Source organism: Anabrus simplex, chromosome 2 (assembly GCF_040414725.1).
Source record: "Anabrus simplex isolate iqAnaSimp1 chromosome 2, ASM4041472v1, whole genome shotgun sequence".
Classification (NCBI taxonomy): Eukaryota; Metazoa; Arthropoda; class Insecta; order Orthoptera; family Tettigoniidae; genus Anabrus; species Anabrus simplex.
The window spans coordinates 782332137-782346972 of NC_090266.1; the positions used below are offsets into that span (position 1 = coordinate 782332137).

The 14836-nt window shown below is 37.4% G+C and overlaps 1 protein-coding gene across 2 annotated transcripts in view; it reads left to right on the top strand.

Moving 5' to 3' along the window:
* LOC136864457 (tRNA methyltransferase 10 homolog A) overlaps nt 1-14630 on the top strand; it is a 110439-nt gene extending 95809 nt beyond the window's left edge. For both annotated transcript variants that reach the window (XM_067141468.2, XM_067141469.2), the window contains exons 5-6: nt 14181-14286; nt 14373-14630. In XM_067141468.2, the coding sequence (XP_066997569.1) occupies nt 14181-14286; nt 14373-14521 (255 nt within the window). In that variant the 3' untranslated portion in view covers nt 14522-14630. The remainder of the gene's footprint in view (nt 1-14180; nt 14287-14372) is intronic.
* The last annotated feature ends 206 nt before the right edge of the window (nt 14631-14836 follow it).

Consider the following 14836-nt stretch of genomic DNA (forward strand, 5'->3'; position numbering starts at 1 on the left):
TAATTTGAGCTCGATACTTGTATTATTTACCCAGGGGTGAGAGAATAATAATAATAATAGTAATAATTTGAGCTCGATACTTGTATTATTTACCCAGGGGTGAGAGAATATTGTTTTCAAGTTATATCAGTTTATCATACATGCTTCAACATAAGGGATGAAGAACTAGAAACAGCAATGAAATGCAACATAACAGCAGTGTATAAATATGGGGGAGCAGTAACAGAGATGAATTCAAACAAGAAATTCTGCAGGTAGGGAACATTATGGGGAGGAAGGAGATAGCACTTACCAGATAATTCTAAAAGGAAATCAGAGTAAGATGTATGAATAACTTGCAATAATTATGATAGACAGCAAGGAAACCTTCATGGAATGTAACAAATAATCCTAGAAATGGAAATTTCAAAGGAAATGATCACTATTTTTGATAAATCAGGTAAACTTATTATAAAACGCAGGAAATCATTGGAGATATGGAACAAAACTTTTGAGGTGTAAAAGCAAACCATTCTGGTAATATTTCAGATTGCAGAAGTTAGTTAAGGTTGAGGATAGAAGCAGAATCACAGGTAAAAAAAAGTGAAAAATAAATGTTAAATGATCTGGTTCCATAAAGCAGCATGAAAGGATGAAATTCAGCCATGAATAATAAGATATAGTGGTAATGCAGGGGAAAATATTTCCATAGAATATTGGGGTTAGTATGTGTATAGGGTAAGGTACTACCAGATTGGACAGTAAAAGTAATCATATGAATGTACAAGTAAGAGAACAGGACAAAATTCTAGAATTATCTTGATAATGCTTTGATCAATATTGTAGGCATAATACACAGTCATTTTCAGAAAGAATGTGATCATTAGTTGACAATAAACCCCAAACCCCATGGTGCTACAGTCCCAAAGGGCCATGGTCTACCAAACGGCCCCTGCTCAGCCCAAAGGCCTTTAGATTAAGAGGTGACGTGTGGTCAGCATGAGGAATCCTCTCGGCCATTATTCTTGGCTCTCTAGATTGGAGCCGTTATCTCACCGTCAGATAGCTCCTCACTTGTAATCACATAGGCTGGGTGGAACTCTTACCAGCCCTCAGATCCAGGTAAATTCCCTGACCTGGCCAGGAATTGAATCCAGTGTCTCCAGGTAAGAGGCAGGCACACTACCCCTACGCTGTGGGGCCAACAGTTGAGAATAAGATGAATGAAAAATTAATGTGGTGTCAGAACATAAAGGGTTTGTCAGGATCAGAATTTCCGTATGCAGCAATATAATTGAACATACTGCATCTGTTTTGTTCATCTAAAAAGATTCCTTCCATCTCTCCAGTGATTCCCTATGATCTACTAGGAGTTCACCTAATTTATCCACAACTATTCATTTCCCTTCTCCACCTCCTATTATAACATGCTTTATTTCAGTTCAGACTGGTTTCCCTGCTGCTTGCTCTAGCCTTTCCAGGTTATTTCCAAAATAATCACAGGAATTCTTTTTGGACTCTGCAATTATTTATTTTGCTCTGTTTCTTTCAACTACACACAGTATTCTATATACAGCAGTTCTTGTTTGGAACCATTTTTTTATATGCCTGCTTTTTATGTTTACAAGCTACCCATCTAACCATTTACTTCTTTTATTTATTTATTTTTTCCTATAGTGCACCGACACAGACAGGTCTCATGGCAATGATTGGAGAGGACAGATCTAGGATTGAGTTGGAAGCAAATGTGGCCTTAATGAAGGTACTGTCCCAACATTTTTCATAGTGTAAAAATGAGAGACTGTGGAAAACAATTTTCAAGGTTTGCCACCTGTGGGTTTTTTTTTTCATTCAAGTTTAAAAACTTCATTTTAAATCTGTATTGAACTGAAAATATAATGGGAACAAAATAGTAGGGTCCACCTATTCATTACAAAACAGTGCTATAAGATTAATTTAATGGGACCGGTTTCGACGTGTAGTCTGCGTCATCTTCAGCCATAAACTTTAAAAGCAGACAATAACATATTTAAACTTACAAAACAATGCATAATACATAAGGGTGTAAAATAACCTTATGAATGATTGGTTGAAATTGGTATGATTGAAACATGATCTGGAAACATTTCTTATAACACTAGCTTAAATTTTTTTAATACTAAAAATATGACACCATTTCCTTTTAATGTAAGTATGACCTTATATGTATACTGAGTGAAAGTTCTCTTGAACAAAACTGCACCGAGTCTTCTCTAACACACGTTCACACACGTCACCAGAGGTGAGTCTCATATTTACTTAAACTTCTAGGGCAGGATTTCTTCCTTTCCAATTTTCTAAGTTCTCCCCATTTTTCTTTTTGCTTCAGGTCCCACCTTGAACTGAGAATACCTTCTAGTACCCTGGGGCAAAAATGGTGTCTTTTCCACTTCACTTTCACATGTTATGATAAAATTGATAACCCGCAGCAGACCAACTCCAGCCATAGCTTTGTTAACGGATGTTTTCAGTTAGAGAAGACCTGTATTTCATCCTTGAAAATAGGCACAAGATATCTAATATTTTTAAAATCATTAACGGAAAGCAGAACTTGAAATATTCATATTCTTTTTTGATTTATACAAAATTTATTATGTAATTTTAAGAAGGAACATTAACATACATTTTAAAAACTGGTATTCACTCAGTGCTTTGAAAATGGTTCTCGACTGAAGTTCCTAATATTCTTCATAACTTTTATTTCACGAATCAAGACTCGGTGCAATTTTCTTCAAGAGGACTTTCACTCAGTATCATATAAGGCCATACTTATTTTAGAAGGAAATCATGTTATATTTTTAGTATTAAAAAAATTTAAGCTAGTGTTACAAGAAATGTTTCCACATCATGTCTCAATTATATCAATTTCAACCAATCATTCATAAGGTTATTGTATACCCTTATGTATTATGCATTGTTTTGTAAGTTTAAATATGTTATTGTCTGCTTTTAAAGTTTATGGCTGAAGATGACGCAGACTACTTGTCGAAACCGGTCCCATTAATAATTAAATGTAATAATTAATCTTACAGCATTGTCTTGTATTGAATAGGTGGACCCTTCTGTTTTGTTCCTATTATACCTGTGGGTTTCCTAAATGCAAGCGCGAAGCTACATGACCCAAAATACATTGCCAGCTTGCTCGGTTTTCCTGTTTTTACTGTACGAACATCTTTTCATACATGTTCCCATGCCATTTATTGTACAGCATCCCTTCTGAACCAGAAACACTGGTCTAGTGTCCGTACTTCTGAAGTATATAAAATTTAAAATACGCGCTGTGCGTGAGGAGAGCCGACTATTGCTAGCGAACTTGGTGTGAGCTCACTGCAGGCCAGTCAAGGACAGACTACGTCATTTTGAACATTCCATTCCTTCTTTGATTAATAACTAGCTTGATCCCCACTGTCGGCAGCCCTGAAAATGGTTTTCCATGGTTTCCCATTTTCACACCAGGCAAATGCTGGGGCTGTACTTCAAGGCCACAATCACTTCCTTTCCACTCCTAGCCCTTTTCTACCCCATTGTCACCATAAGACCTGTATGTGTCCATACGATGTAAAGCTAATTGCAAATAAATAAGTAACCAGCCTAAAAATAATGGTACAATCATTTGAACTACATCACCATATGGCTAGTTTTAGAACCTACAACCACCATGTTTTACAAAAATCCGTGAAGGATTAACAGAGTTATTGCAGACTGAAGTGATAGCTGAATTCTGTGACGCATACGGCAGATTCAGTGTAACCAAAGCCAGGTGACATGCCTAGGTACAGTATTACCCCACAGCTCAGCCATGCCGGTTGGTAGCATCTAGTGGAGTAATACTTGGTTCCATGGAGCCGAGAGCTGTTCTCTTGTGTGGATAGAAGGAGCAGCAACAGTGTGGGGTAGTTTTACGAAAATCCATGAAGGATTAACTGAGTTTCATCAACCTTTGACTGCAGAATAGTCTCTTTTATTTTCTCTTAAATCTGTGACAAGTTCAGTTACCTTAAAGAAATTTAGAATTTTTTTGTTAAGCAGGAAGCAAAGTACGAGCATAATTTTCCGGGTACACTATATACCACCCATTCTCTTCCTACAGCCTGAACCTGCTTACTGTTTATTCTTTGTAATTTTTCACTTATGCTATCCATGTTCTTCTTTCCAAATTTTCTGATTTTTAGGAGTAATATATATTTATTTTTTTGTTGTTAAGCAAGAAGCCATACTTTCCCGTGTCAACTCAGTTAAATGTAACTTAAAGCTTTTCAATGTGTCATAAATATGAATATTTATACCAGTAAAAAAAACACATTATTAAACAAGGATTAAAATACATGTTATTAAACAAAGAATGACATGTTTCGATCTTAAAAGAGAACCATCAGATTCTACCCAGTCACATTCAATATTTGGTAATATTTATATTTATTTCTGTCCAAACACCTGTGAATTTTGAATGTGGTACTTATCTTAATGTAGTCATCCCTATTGCAAATCCAGCATCCCTGCGAGGCTTGTGAAAAACCATTGCTACTTCCTTGGCTCGAATCTAAACGGCTGCCAGTCCACTGCCCTCTATTATGTCACTCCCCCATGCTGGTCAAGTCATAGACATGCTGTAGAATCCTTCCCCTTCAGGTGCTTTAATCCTAGTTTCTCTTAGTATTATTGTAGTTGCTAGTATTATTATTTCTCGTATTACAATTCTTTTCTAAAAAAAAGCTACGCAAGGGTTCTTAATAAGAATATAATGGCTGCCCATTATGAGAACCTTTGTAAGATGTTATTTTTAATGATAAACGATAATCTATTTAAAGATCGTCTTGAGTGGCGAGGACGGTATGTAAGTTGAGAGAACTTACTACAGATAAGTATATCCTAACCCATATTCCAGAACTTTGTCAGAGGTTACCTCCTGTGGCATTTATTGAGCAAGCGCTAATGCAAAAAGTGTAAACGTTGTCCATATGTTAATTAAGTAGAGTGAATAAAGGGAAATTTTTTAAAAATTGTACACTCATTCAGGTTGGTTTAGTTATATTTTTTGCAACATAAATTTTGATTGCTTCTTTTATATTCAATGATTTACTTTCATTTTCAATGTGTAAGATTTTTATATCTGTGTTGATGTCTGTGAAATGGTGTGAACTGTCATGTGCTCTCCGAAGGCTGAATGTCTATTGTATCTTATCGCGTTTCTGTGTTCCTTGTATCTTGTGTGGAAATTACGTCTTGTTTGGTCTATAAATGTGGCATTGCAACTAGGTTCCTGGCACTCGAGTTCATAGACTCCTGACGTGGAGAAACATGCCAGGTTGTGAGTTTCACCAGTAGGAAAAGTCCTCTCAGTTTTAATCACTGCATTGATGGGGTGAAAGTTCCTTATGAGGATTACTGTAAGTACCTAGGTGTTAACACAGAACTTCATTGGTATAATCACATAAATAGGATTGCAAATAAAGGGTTCAGATATCTGCACGATTATGAGGGTATTTAGGGGTTATCAATCAATCAATCAATCAATCACTACTGATCTTCATTTAGAGCAGTCGCCTAGGTGGCAGATTCCCTATCTGTTGTTTCCCTAGCCTTTTCTTAAATGAATGCGAAGAAATTGGAAATTTATTGAACATTTCCCTTGGTAAGTTTTTCCAATCCCTTAACTCCCCTTGCTATAAAGTAAGGATATAAAGGAGAGGGCATATAAGTCTCTGATAAGACCCCAACTAGAGTATGGTTCCAGTGTATGGGACCCTCACCAGAATTCCTTGATTCGAGAACTGGAAAAAATCCAAAGAAAAACAGCTAGATTTGTTTTGGATGATTTCCGACAAAAGAGTAGCGTTACAAAAATGTTGCAAAGTTTGGGCTGGGAAGAATTGGGAGAAAGAAGAGCTGCTCGACTAAGTGGTATGTCAAAAACATCTCAGATATAAGGCTAAGTGGTATTTTCTGAGCTGTCAGCGGAGAGATGGCGTGGAATGACATTAGTAGACGAATAAGTTTGAGTGTGGTTTTTAAAAGTAGGAAAGATCATAATATGAAGATAAAGTTGGAATTCAAGAGAACAGATTGGGGCAAATATTCATTTATAAGTAGGGGAGTTAGGGATTGGAATAATTTACCAAGGGAGATGTTCAATAAATTTCCAAATTCTTTGCAGTCATTTGAGAAATGGCTAGGAAAACGAGAGATATGGAGTCTGCCACCTGAGCGACTTCGCTAAATCCAGATCAGTAGTACTGTTTTGATGTTTCTCTACCATGCCCGTTGGGTGGTTGTTTTTTCTGCAATTCATTTAATTACACAGGGGAACACTTTTAACCTTATTTTCTGTTGACTTCAATTTTTATGCTGATATTTATTAAGACAGACATTCTGATTTTGAATCTGCAATCAGTTTTTTGTATCATGTCGGGTGTTTTCTCTGCCGTGTATCTCCTTACTGCATTTCCTGACCTGTCATATGAAAAAAAAAAAATAAAGGCCAGTGTGTTTGATGGTCCACAGATTCAACAGCTGATCTGAGATCCACATTTCATTGTGACATTGACAAAAATGGAAAGAAATGCTTGGTTATCTGTCAAGGCCATTGTCAGAAACTTTCTTAGAAATATACAAGCAAAGAATTACACTGAAATTATCCATAAATTCTTGGACTTTTATACAAAATGCTTGGATGCAACACGAGCATCAAGGTACATGTACAGTAGATACATTCCCCAAAAATCATGATGCCACCAGTGATGAACAAGGTGAATGATTCCACCAAGATTTGAAGGTTATGGAAGCACACTATCAGGGTAGATGGGATCAAGATATGCTGGCTGACTGCTGTTGGAGTATTCAGAGGGATTGTCCACAGATTCCAGATACAGCTATAAGTGCAGATTTTTGCCAGAAATGGAATGAACTGGATAAGATTTTATGTATATAAGTTATATATCCTTTGTGTGAACAAAATTGCTATTTGAATTGAACTTTATTCCTTTACTTTCCATTCCATGTATGCAATTTGAATGATTTTGAAGAGTGCAAGGTATCATAAAAACCTGACTTGATAGAAAGAAACAGAGGTCATATTTGGATTCCTCACCCAAAAATTAGTAAAAAATAAGTCTCAGAGCTAAGTCAAGGAAAGCTCTGTTCCCCAGTGTTATTTGTATCTCTTTTCTCGAATCCGTTGTGCTCATTGGTATAGAAATAGCTCCGTGTATTATATTCAGTCCTGCTACTTTGTGTGTGTAAGGGTGGTTCGATTCATTGTCAGTAGTGTGTGACGTCTGAGTGGGCTTTCTGTATACTTCGTATGACAGGTTGTCAATATTCCTGCTGATTATGATGTTTGAAATGTTTATTTTATTGTTAGTTTCTGGTTCCATTGTGAACCTGATTGACTTGTGTAAAGAATTTAGCGTGTTTAATAATTGTCGTTCATTTGTGACATCATTATCATAATTTTAATTACTGCTTCTGCTTGAAGGTAATAGTGCATGGTTAAAATCACTTTTAAAAGGCCAGATAACTGGGTGCCTTGCCCGCAGTAATAAAGCCATTGTAAACTGGGACCTTCTTTTAAACCTATGGACAACAGGGAAGCTGCTGCCTTATTGACTACTTTGCTAACCAACTGTCCTTCGAACTCAACTGCGGTTTTGAAATTGTGCTTGCTTTGCAGTCTGCTGTACAGACGTACACTGTCGTTGATATACAGTGAAACCTGCCTGAAGCGACCATTAGGCATTCTTCCATTAGTACAGGTAGCTGCTAAATTTAGGTTATGAAATTTTGAAATTGGGGAAGAGGTGTAGTTCACCATGTCATTAGCTCCATTAGGGTCTGCAGTATATTAAAAGTAACATTATATGTATCGACTGGCTAATACCTTATATATTTCATGTAAATTAAAGTAAAATAAAGAGTACACCTATACTGAAAATTGACAGAATGGTACTGTGTATATAGACTAGGCTACTTTAATTGTAGTGTAAATAACATTTTCTTAATTCACTTGATTTACAATAAAAATTTTCACTGTGGTTTGTTCAGTAGTGTTTCCACATCTCTTTTTGTGACATGTTTCAAAAGATTCTAAATGTTTATTCAGATCCGAGAGTGTATTCTTGGCATATTGTTCATCTAAAATGTGACACAGTGGCTGTATGTTGCTTTATTCACTTGTGCCCTAACGCATTGGAAAATTTCTTCAAGTTTCTTTGCAGAAATTCTCTTTCTCACTTTCGACAATCACTTTTCCCCTCTCAAATGTTGAGACAACCCTTGACTTATCACTAGGGACTGGATCTCTATGCTCTAATAACGATTAAAATATGCATGCAGTTATGCACTAAAAAATATAAAATATGTATCCAAATTGAAAAATATGCACTTAAGAATAAGCCAGTTTTATTCACTCACTTTATACATGTATCATTCACTGCATAAATAAGCATCACAATAGATAACTGCAAGTTTTTCAGTGTTTTCTGGAGACAGATTATGTCTGTTGTCTGTCAAAATAAGTCTCTCAACTAAAATGATGGGACAAAATGTATGCACTGGTACTGAAGGTTCTGAACATCCATTTGGCAACAACATCCTGATTCCACTCAAGTACTAATTGTTAGAATCTTCTTTAGTCCTTGGTTTGAGTTTATCAACTTCTCTAACTTGCATTTAATTTTCTTTTGAAATTCACCTGAAACTGAATTAATTGAAGAAGTAGTTTCTGAACGAGTTCAGCTGAGTCTTGGAGGAGTGCACCAGTGGATTCTAAACTATCAGCAGAAGTGAAGAAAAATGTGTATGAAAGAAATTCACATTTTGATAGACAGAATCACTTTCAAATACCACTTTTGCTTCACGAATACATGCACTATTATCTTCAAGTGTTGTAACGACTTCTTTTTCTGGATTGAAATTCTCCTGATAAAATGGAACTGCAGATAACCATGTTCCCCACGAAGTTAAGATAGGTTCCTGCTTCAGGCAGACAATCTCTGTAAAACCGGACATAGACTGCTGATTTTAAAAACACCTTTTTTTTCCACTTGCAATTAATGTTCTTTTTTTTCTTTTTTTATTTGCAAGTTGCTTTACGTCGCACCAACACAGATAGGTCTTATGGCGACGATGGGACAGGAAAGGGCTAGGAATGGGAAGGATGCGCCTGTGGCCTTAATTAAGGTACAGCCCCAGCATTCGCCTGGTGTGAAAATGGAAAACCATGGAAAACCATCTATAGGGCTGCCGACAGTGGGGTTCGAACCCACTATCTCCCGAATACTGGATACTGGCCGCACTTAAGCGACTGCAGCTATCGAGCTCGGTCCAATTAAATCATTAGCAGCTGGAAATTATGTGCATATTTCTTCCGAATGAGTAGAATTATAATACCAATATAAATTGTCGGGACAAATATTTCAGGTTACCTATGGGAATCAACATCCATATCATCTGATGGCCAGGGAGACATCAATATTTGGTAATGAGGCAAAGTCTCTCATAGTGCATTGGCACTGCCGGTGGCTTCAAGTAGCTTACGCACTAGCCATACGTCTTGGTAGGAGTGCTATTTTCCAACTGATGAGCCCAACTTAGCACACTGGGGCAAAAAGCTGGCAACCAGGAATGAATTAGCTGGAAAATTTATAATGTCCAATAATGGACCATTTATATTGGTATTATAAATCTACTCATTTGGGACAAATATTTCAGGTTCTCTATGGGAATCAACATCCATATCATTTTACAGTGTTAGCAGCAATAGGAACATTCTGGAAGATAGTGATGGACTATATACGAGAAGATAGTCTCATTGTCGAACAAGTGGTAATCAATCCAATGACATCATTGGTTGCTGCTGAACACAACATACCCAAAATTCGAACAAAGAAACATAATTATACCAAAATAAGACATTTTAATGCATACACACTAAAAATTCATAAACTCCTAACGCATCCACAAAGACGCACACAAAATGCTGTCGATTGATACAGTTATTTATTCACATTTATTTATAAATTAAACACACACATGACCTCAATCACTGCTGTCGCTAGCAAAATACACATATCAATAAAGCCGCCATTTTAACAACTGCCATCACTTCAACATGGAGACTGCAACCACTGCATGTCACAACAACACGAGGTCACAAGTATACCTGTTAACTCATAAATCTACTGAACAATCACTCTTCTCTACCGTCAAGACCGTCTCCTTATATATGTGCCCGGCCAGGCTTCTAGAAAGATACATTACAAGAAATACCTTCTCGAAAATTCTAGAGTGCTTGACTTACTTGACTTATTTCCTGTTGCTCCTCCTGGAGCATAGGGCTTCCGTGAAACACTTCCATCTGTTCCTATTGTTCGCTAACGTCTTCACTTCATTCCAAGTTTTTCCCACTGTTAGACATTCCTCTTCGATCGTCCTTTTCCAGGTCTTCTTTGGACGTCCACTCTTTCTAGCGCCTTGGGGGTTCCAGTCGAGCGCTGTCTTTTCAATGGCTCCAGCGGGCTTCCTTAAAGTATGTCCAATCCAACACCATTTTCTCTCCCTTATCTGCATTTCAATTGGCTGCTGGTTAGTTTCTTCCCATTGATCTTCATTTGAAATAACATCCGGCCATCTTCTGTTGATGATACATCTTAGACAGCGATTCACGAAGACTTGCAGTTGTTTAGTCGTCTTCTGGGTAACTTTCCACATTTCACAGCTGTAAAGCAGAACGGACTTAACATTTGTGTTAAATAGTCGTATCTTAGTTTTTCTAGAAATGTTCTTGTTTTTCCATATAGGATACAATTGAACAAAAGCACCATTTGCTTTCCTGATACGACTCTTAATGTCTTCTTCTGCTCCTCCTGTCGTAGTAACCATACTCCTAAGGTATATGAAGGAGTCTACTTGGTCTACCTCTTTATCATCTATAGACAATTTATCATCAATCTTGGAATTGACCCTCATATCCTTGGTCTTAATAATATTTATTTTAAGTCCAGCATCCTCTGCCACCTCCTTCAACCGCTTAATCTTCTTTTCCATATCTCTGAACCATTGAGCCAGTAGGCAGATGTCATCTGCAAAAACAAGGTCTTCTAACCTATCTTGTAAGCGCCCTACTGGATCCCCCTTTTCCGAACTCGATACACTCTCCTGAGCACACTATCCAACACAAGTAGGAAAAGCGTCGGAGAAAGAATACAACCCTGTTGAACTCCCGAGGTCACATCTATTGGTTCAGTAAGATCTCCCATATGCAGAACCTGACATTTATAACCCTTGTACATATCCTTTATAATATTCAGAATCTTTTGTGGTATACCATATTCTTCAAGTGTTTGCCACATAACTCTTCTATTTACAGAGTTAAAGGCCTTCTCAAAATCAATGAAAGTCACGTAGAGGGTGTTCTGTCATTCTGCACTTTGTTCCAAGATGATTCTCAGAGTGTTTATGAGATCGACACAGCTACGGTGTTTACGAAAACCAGCCTGTTCCCTTCTAAGGTGCAATTCCACAACATCCTTCACCCGCTCTAAAATGACCCTTGAAAGCACCTTACTTGGTACCGACAACAATGTAATTCCTCTCCAATTATCACACTTAGTAATATCCCCTTTCTTTGGTATCTTAACAATCAGGCCTCTCATCCATTCAGCTGGTAGCTTTTCTTCATTCCAGATCCTTTCCAACAGGGTGTGCAATAATTTTGCCGAGGTCTCAATATCTGCTTTAAGTATTTCTGGCGCAATATTATCCATACCGGGTGCTTTTCCAGTTCTTATATGTTTCAAGGCCTTCTCTATTTCTGAACAGGTTGGAGGATGTAAATTTATTCTTGGGTCACTATCTGCTGGTTCCACTTGTTGGTTACCATTCTGTTCTGTATCTCTATTGAGCAACTCCGAGAAATGTACCCTCCGTCTCTGTTGCTGTTCTTCCCGGGTGGTCAGTAGTTCACCTCTCTTGTTTTTAACGGGTTTATTCCTGATAAATCCTCTCCTTGACAGTTTCTTTGTGATACTATACAATTCCTTAGCATTTCCCCTTGCTGATGCCTCTTCTGCCATTCGTGCTTGTTCATCTACCCACTGTATATGATCTTTTCTTACACATTTCTTGACACTCTTATCAGCTTCCACATATTCCTTTTGTGCTGCGGCTTTCTGTTGTCTTGTTTTAATAATATTAATCTTTGCCTTAACTAGCTTTCTAGCCTCTCTTTTTTTCCAAGTATCATCAGACATCCATTCCTTGACTTTCTTCCATGATAATTCAACATTCATCATAAGTTCTGGTTCAACAGCAAGAGCTTCAAAGCAGTTTCTTAATTCTATCTGGAATTCTTTCCTTTTACTTTCAACTTGCAATTTACCTGAATCAAATTTCTTGTTTCACCTTTCAAATTTCCTTCCACTTGCCACAATTTTCATTCTAAACTCCGCAACTACCAGGTGATGATCACTTCCAATATCTGCCCCTCTTTTATTTCTAACATCAGTCAATGATCTTCTAAACTTTCCCCTTATGGCGATGTGGTCTATCTGGTTTTCTGTAACCTGATCTGGCGACACCCATGTAATCTTATGGCATCGTTTATGAGGGAATAAAGTGCCACCCACCACCAAATCATGGCTAGCGCAGAAATCAATGAAAAGCTCCCCATTTTCATTACAGTCACCAACTCCATGCACTCCCATAATTTGTTCCAGTCCCTCATTGTTAGAACCAACCTTTGCATTTAAATCCCCCATCACGATAATAATATCTCTCTTTCCCACTTTCTTAATAGTCTCATTTAGCTGGCAGTAGAATTCTTCCTTTTTTTTTTTCAATCTCTGACATTTCTGTGGGAGCATAACACTGGATCACAGTCACATTGCGAACCCGGGTCTTGAATCGAGCTGTCATCAGTCTTTCTGAGATGGGTTTCCAATCAAGGAGTCTCCTCTTTGCAGTTTCATTCAATAGTAATCCTACACCTTCTCTATATTCTATATTTGCCCAGAATACAGAAATGTGCACCTATTAAGAGTCTGTATTTCTCCGAAGTCTGGCCACCGTACTTCACTTAATCCAAGGATATCCAGCCTGTATTCCTCCATCACTTTAGCCACTTGCTTCAATTTACTGCTCTCTCTCAGGGTTCTGACATTGCAAAAACCTATTCTCGTTTTCCGTTTCATGCCAAAAGTCGTCAACTTATTATCCATCCGATTGTGTTTAACTTCGGTTTCTTTAATAGTTTATATTTAAGGCTGTGCAAGTTAATAGCCCACAGCAACCCAAGCTTGGTATTGGGACTGCCACCTAAGCCTCCAAGCCTGCTGTTTTCTGTAGGGGTTGTCTCCCTTAGCCTTTGAAGATCCCTCTTCACCACAAGGCAGTGGTTCCCCGTGTTTCTTTAAACCCCACGGGAAAAGGGTTGCCTCGTCTGCCAGATTTGCCGTTCCAAAAGTACCTTTTTCCGCCGCATCTGCCATTGAGGACTTCACCAGAGCCCCGTTAGCCGTTACTTTTCAGGGTTCCTGTAGGGCCTTCACAGCTACCGTAGCGGTCATGGGGCACACACAGTCCCCGCTGTACATCACCCCTGCAGGCAATCCCTTACTTCATGCCGTTGCCCACCTCCCGGATGAGGGGTTGGACTTATGGGAGGCCTAGAGTGCTTAATACACAGATATAATGTACAGAATATTCTACCATGATCTAGTGGCATTCTGGAAGTTACAGTGTGTTTCACAATTCTGTTGAGGATTACACATCATCTAAAGGTAATAATAAATTATATACAGGTTCTTACATTAATTGAACTGATATAAATGTCTATATACAGTGCATGTTTCATGACATAACCTCACAAACAATGCGATCGTATCATATGTACATATGATGTAATAATAATAATCCTAATACTAAATGGATGTTAACACTTCATAACTATACAAGTAATAATAATAATAACAATAATAATAATTCAAGCTCGATACTTGTATTATTTACCCATGGGTGAGCAAATATTGTTTTCAAGTTATATCCATTTATCACACTTGTGTCAATCCTTTCGCATTTTTTCTTTCTTCTTATTTGTAATTATAACTGTGAGGTCCAAATCGATGGAGATAAGTGAATAACTTCTAAGGTGTTATTTTATTGTTTAGGGTTTAACTTTCCGGCTTGCTGAAGAGCATAACATCAATCATTGCCAACTGCCTCTCCAGAAATATTTACACATGAGTTCAAGAAAAGTTTTAACTATAGATCATGGTAAGTATATTGCAACTAAAGAAAACTAAGTATGATACTCTTAAGTTTATTGTATTTAATTGAAATCTTTTATTAAATTGTTGCAGTCTTTGAGATATTACTTGGTGTAAGTGAAGGGATGTCATGGAAGGACGCTTTCCTTAGAGTTCTTCCAGCAAGAAAAGGCGCTGTGGAAAGAGATAGTAATGAAACCAGATTGTCACCTGAGATGTCAGCGGTTGATGTAACTCTTTGACATTTGTTGTTTTTATTTATTGATTCAAATTTCTGCAGTGTCATAATCTTGTAAGAAGTTTTAAGGTTGCATACAGTCCTAAGCAAAATGTATTAAAATATTATATTTATGACAGTGTTTTATTTTCCTCTAATACAAATATTTTCAGGAAGAAGTGATGGAAAGGGGGACAGCAATATAAATTTAATAAAAGTCACATTATCCTGGTTCATTTATTGCCTCAGGAATGGCTATAAAAAAAGTGTTAGGCTTCCTGGTGCCTCTGTCTCACCTTTTTAGAATGTAAAGTCATTTCTGAAGTTTTCCTTCTAATCT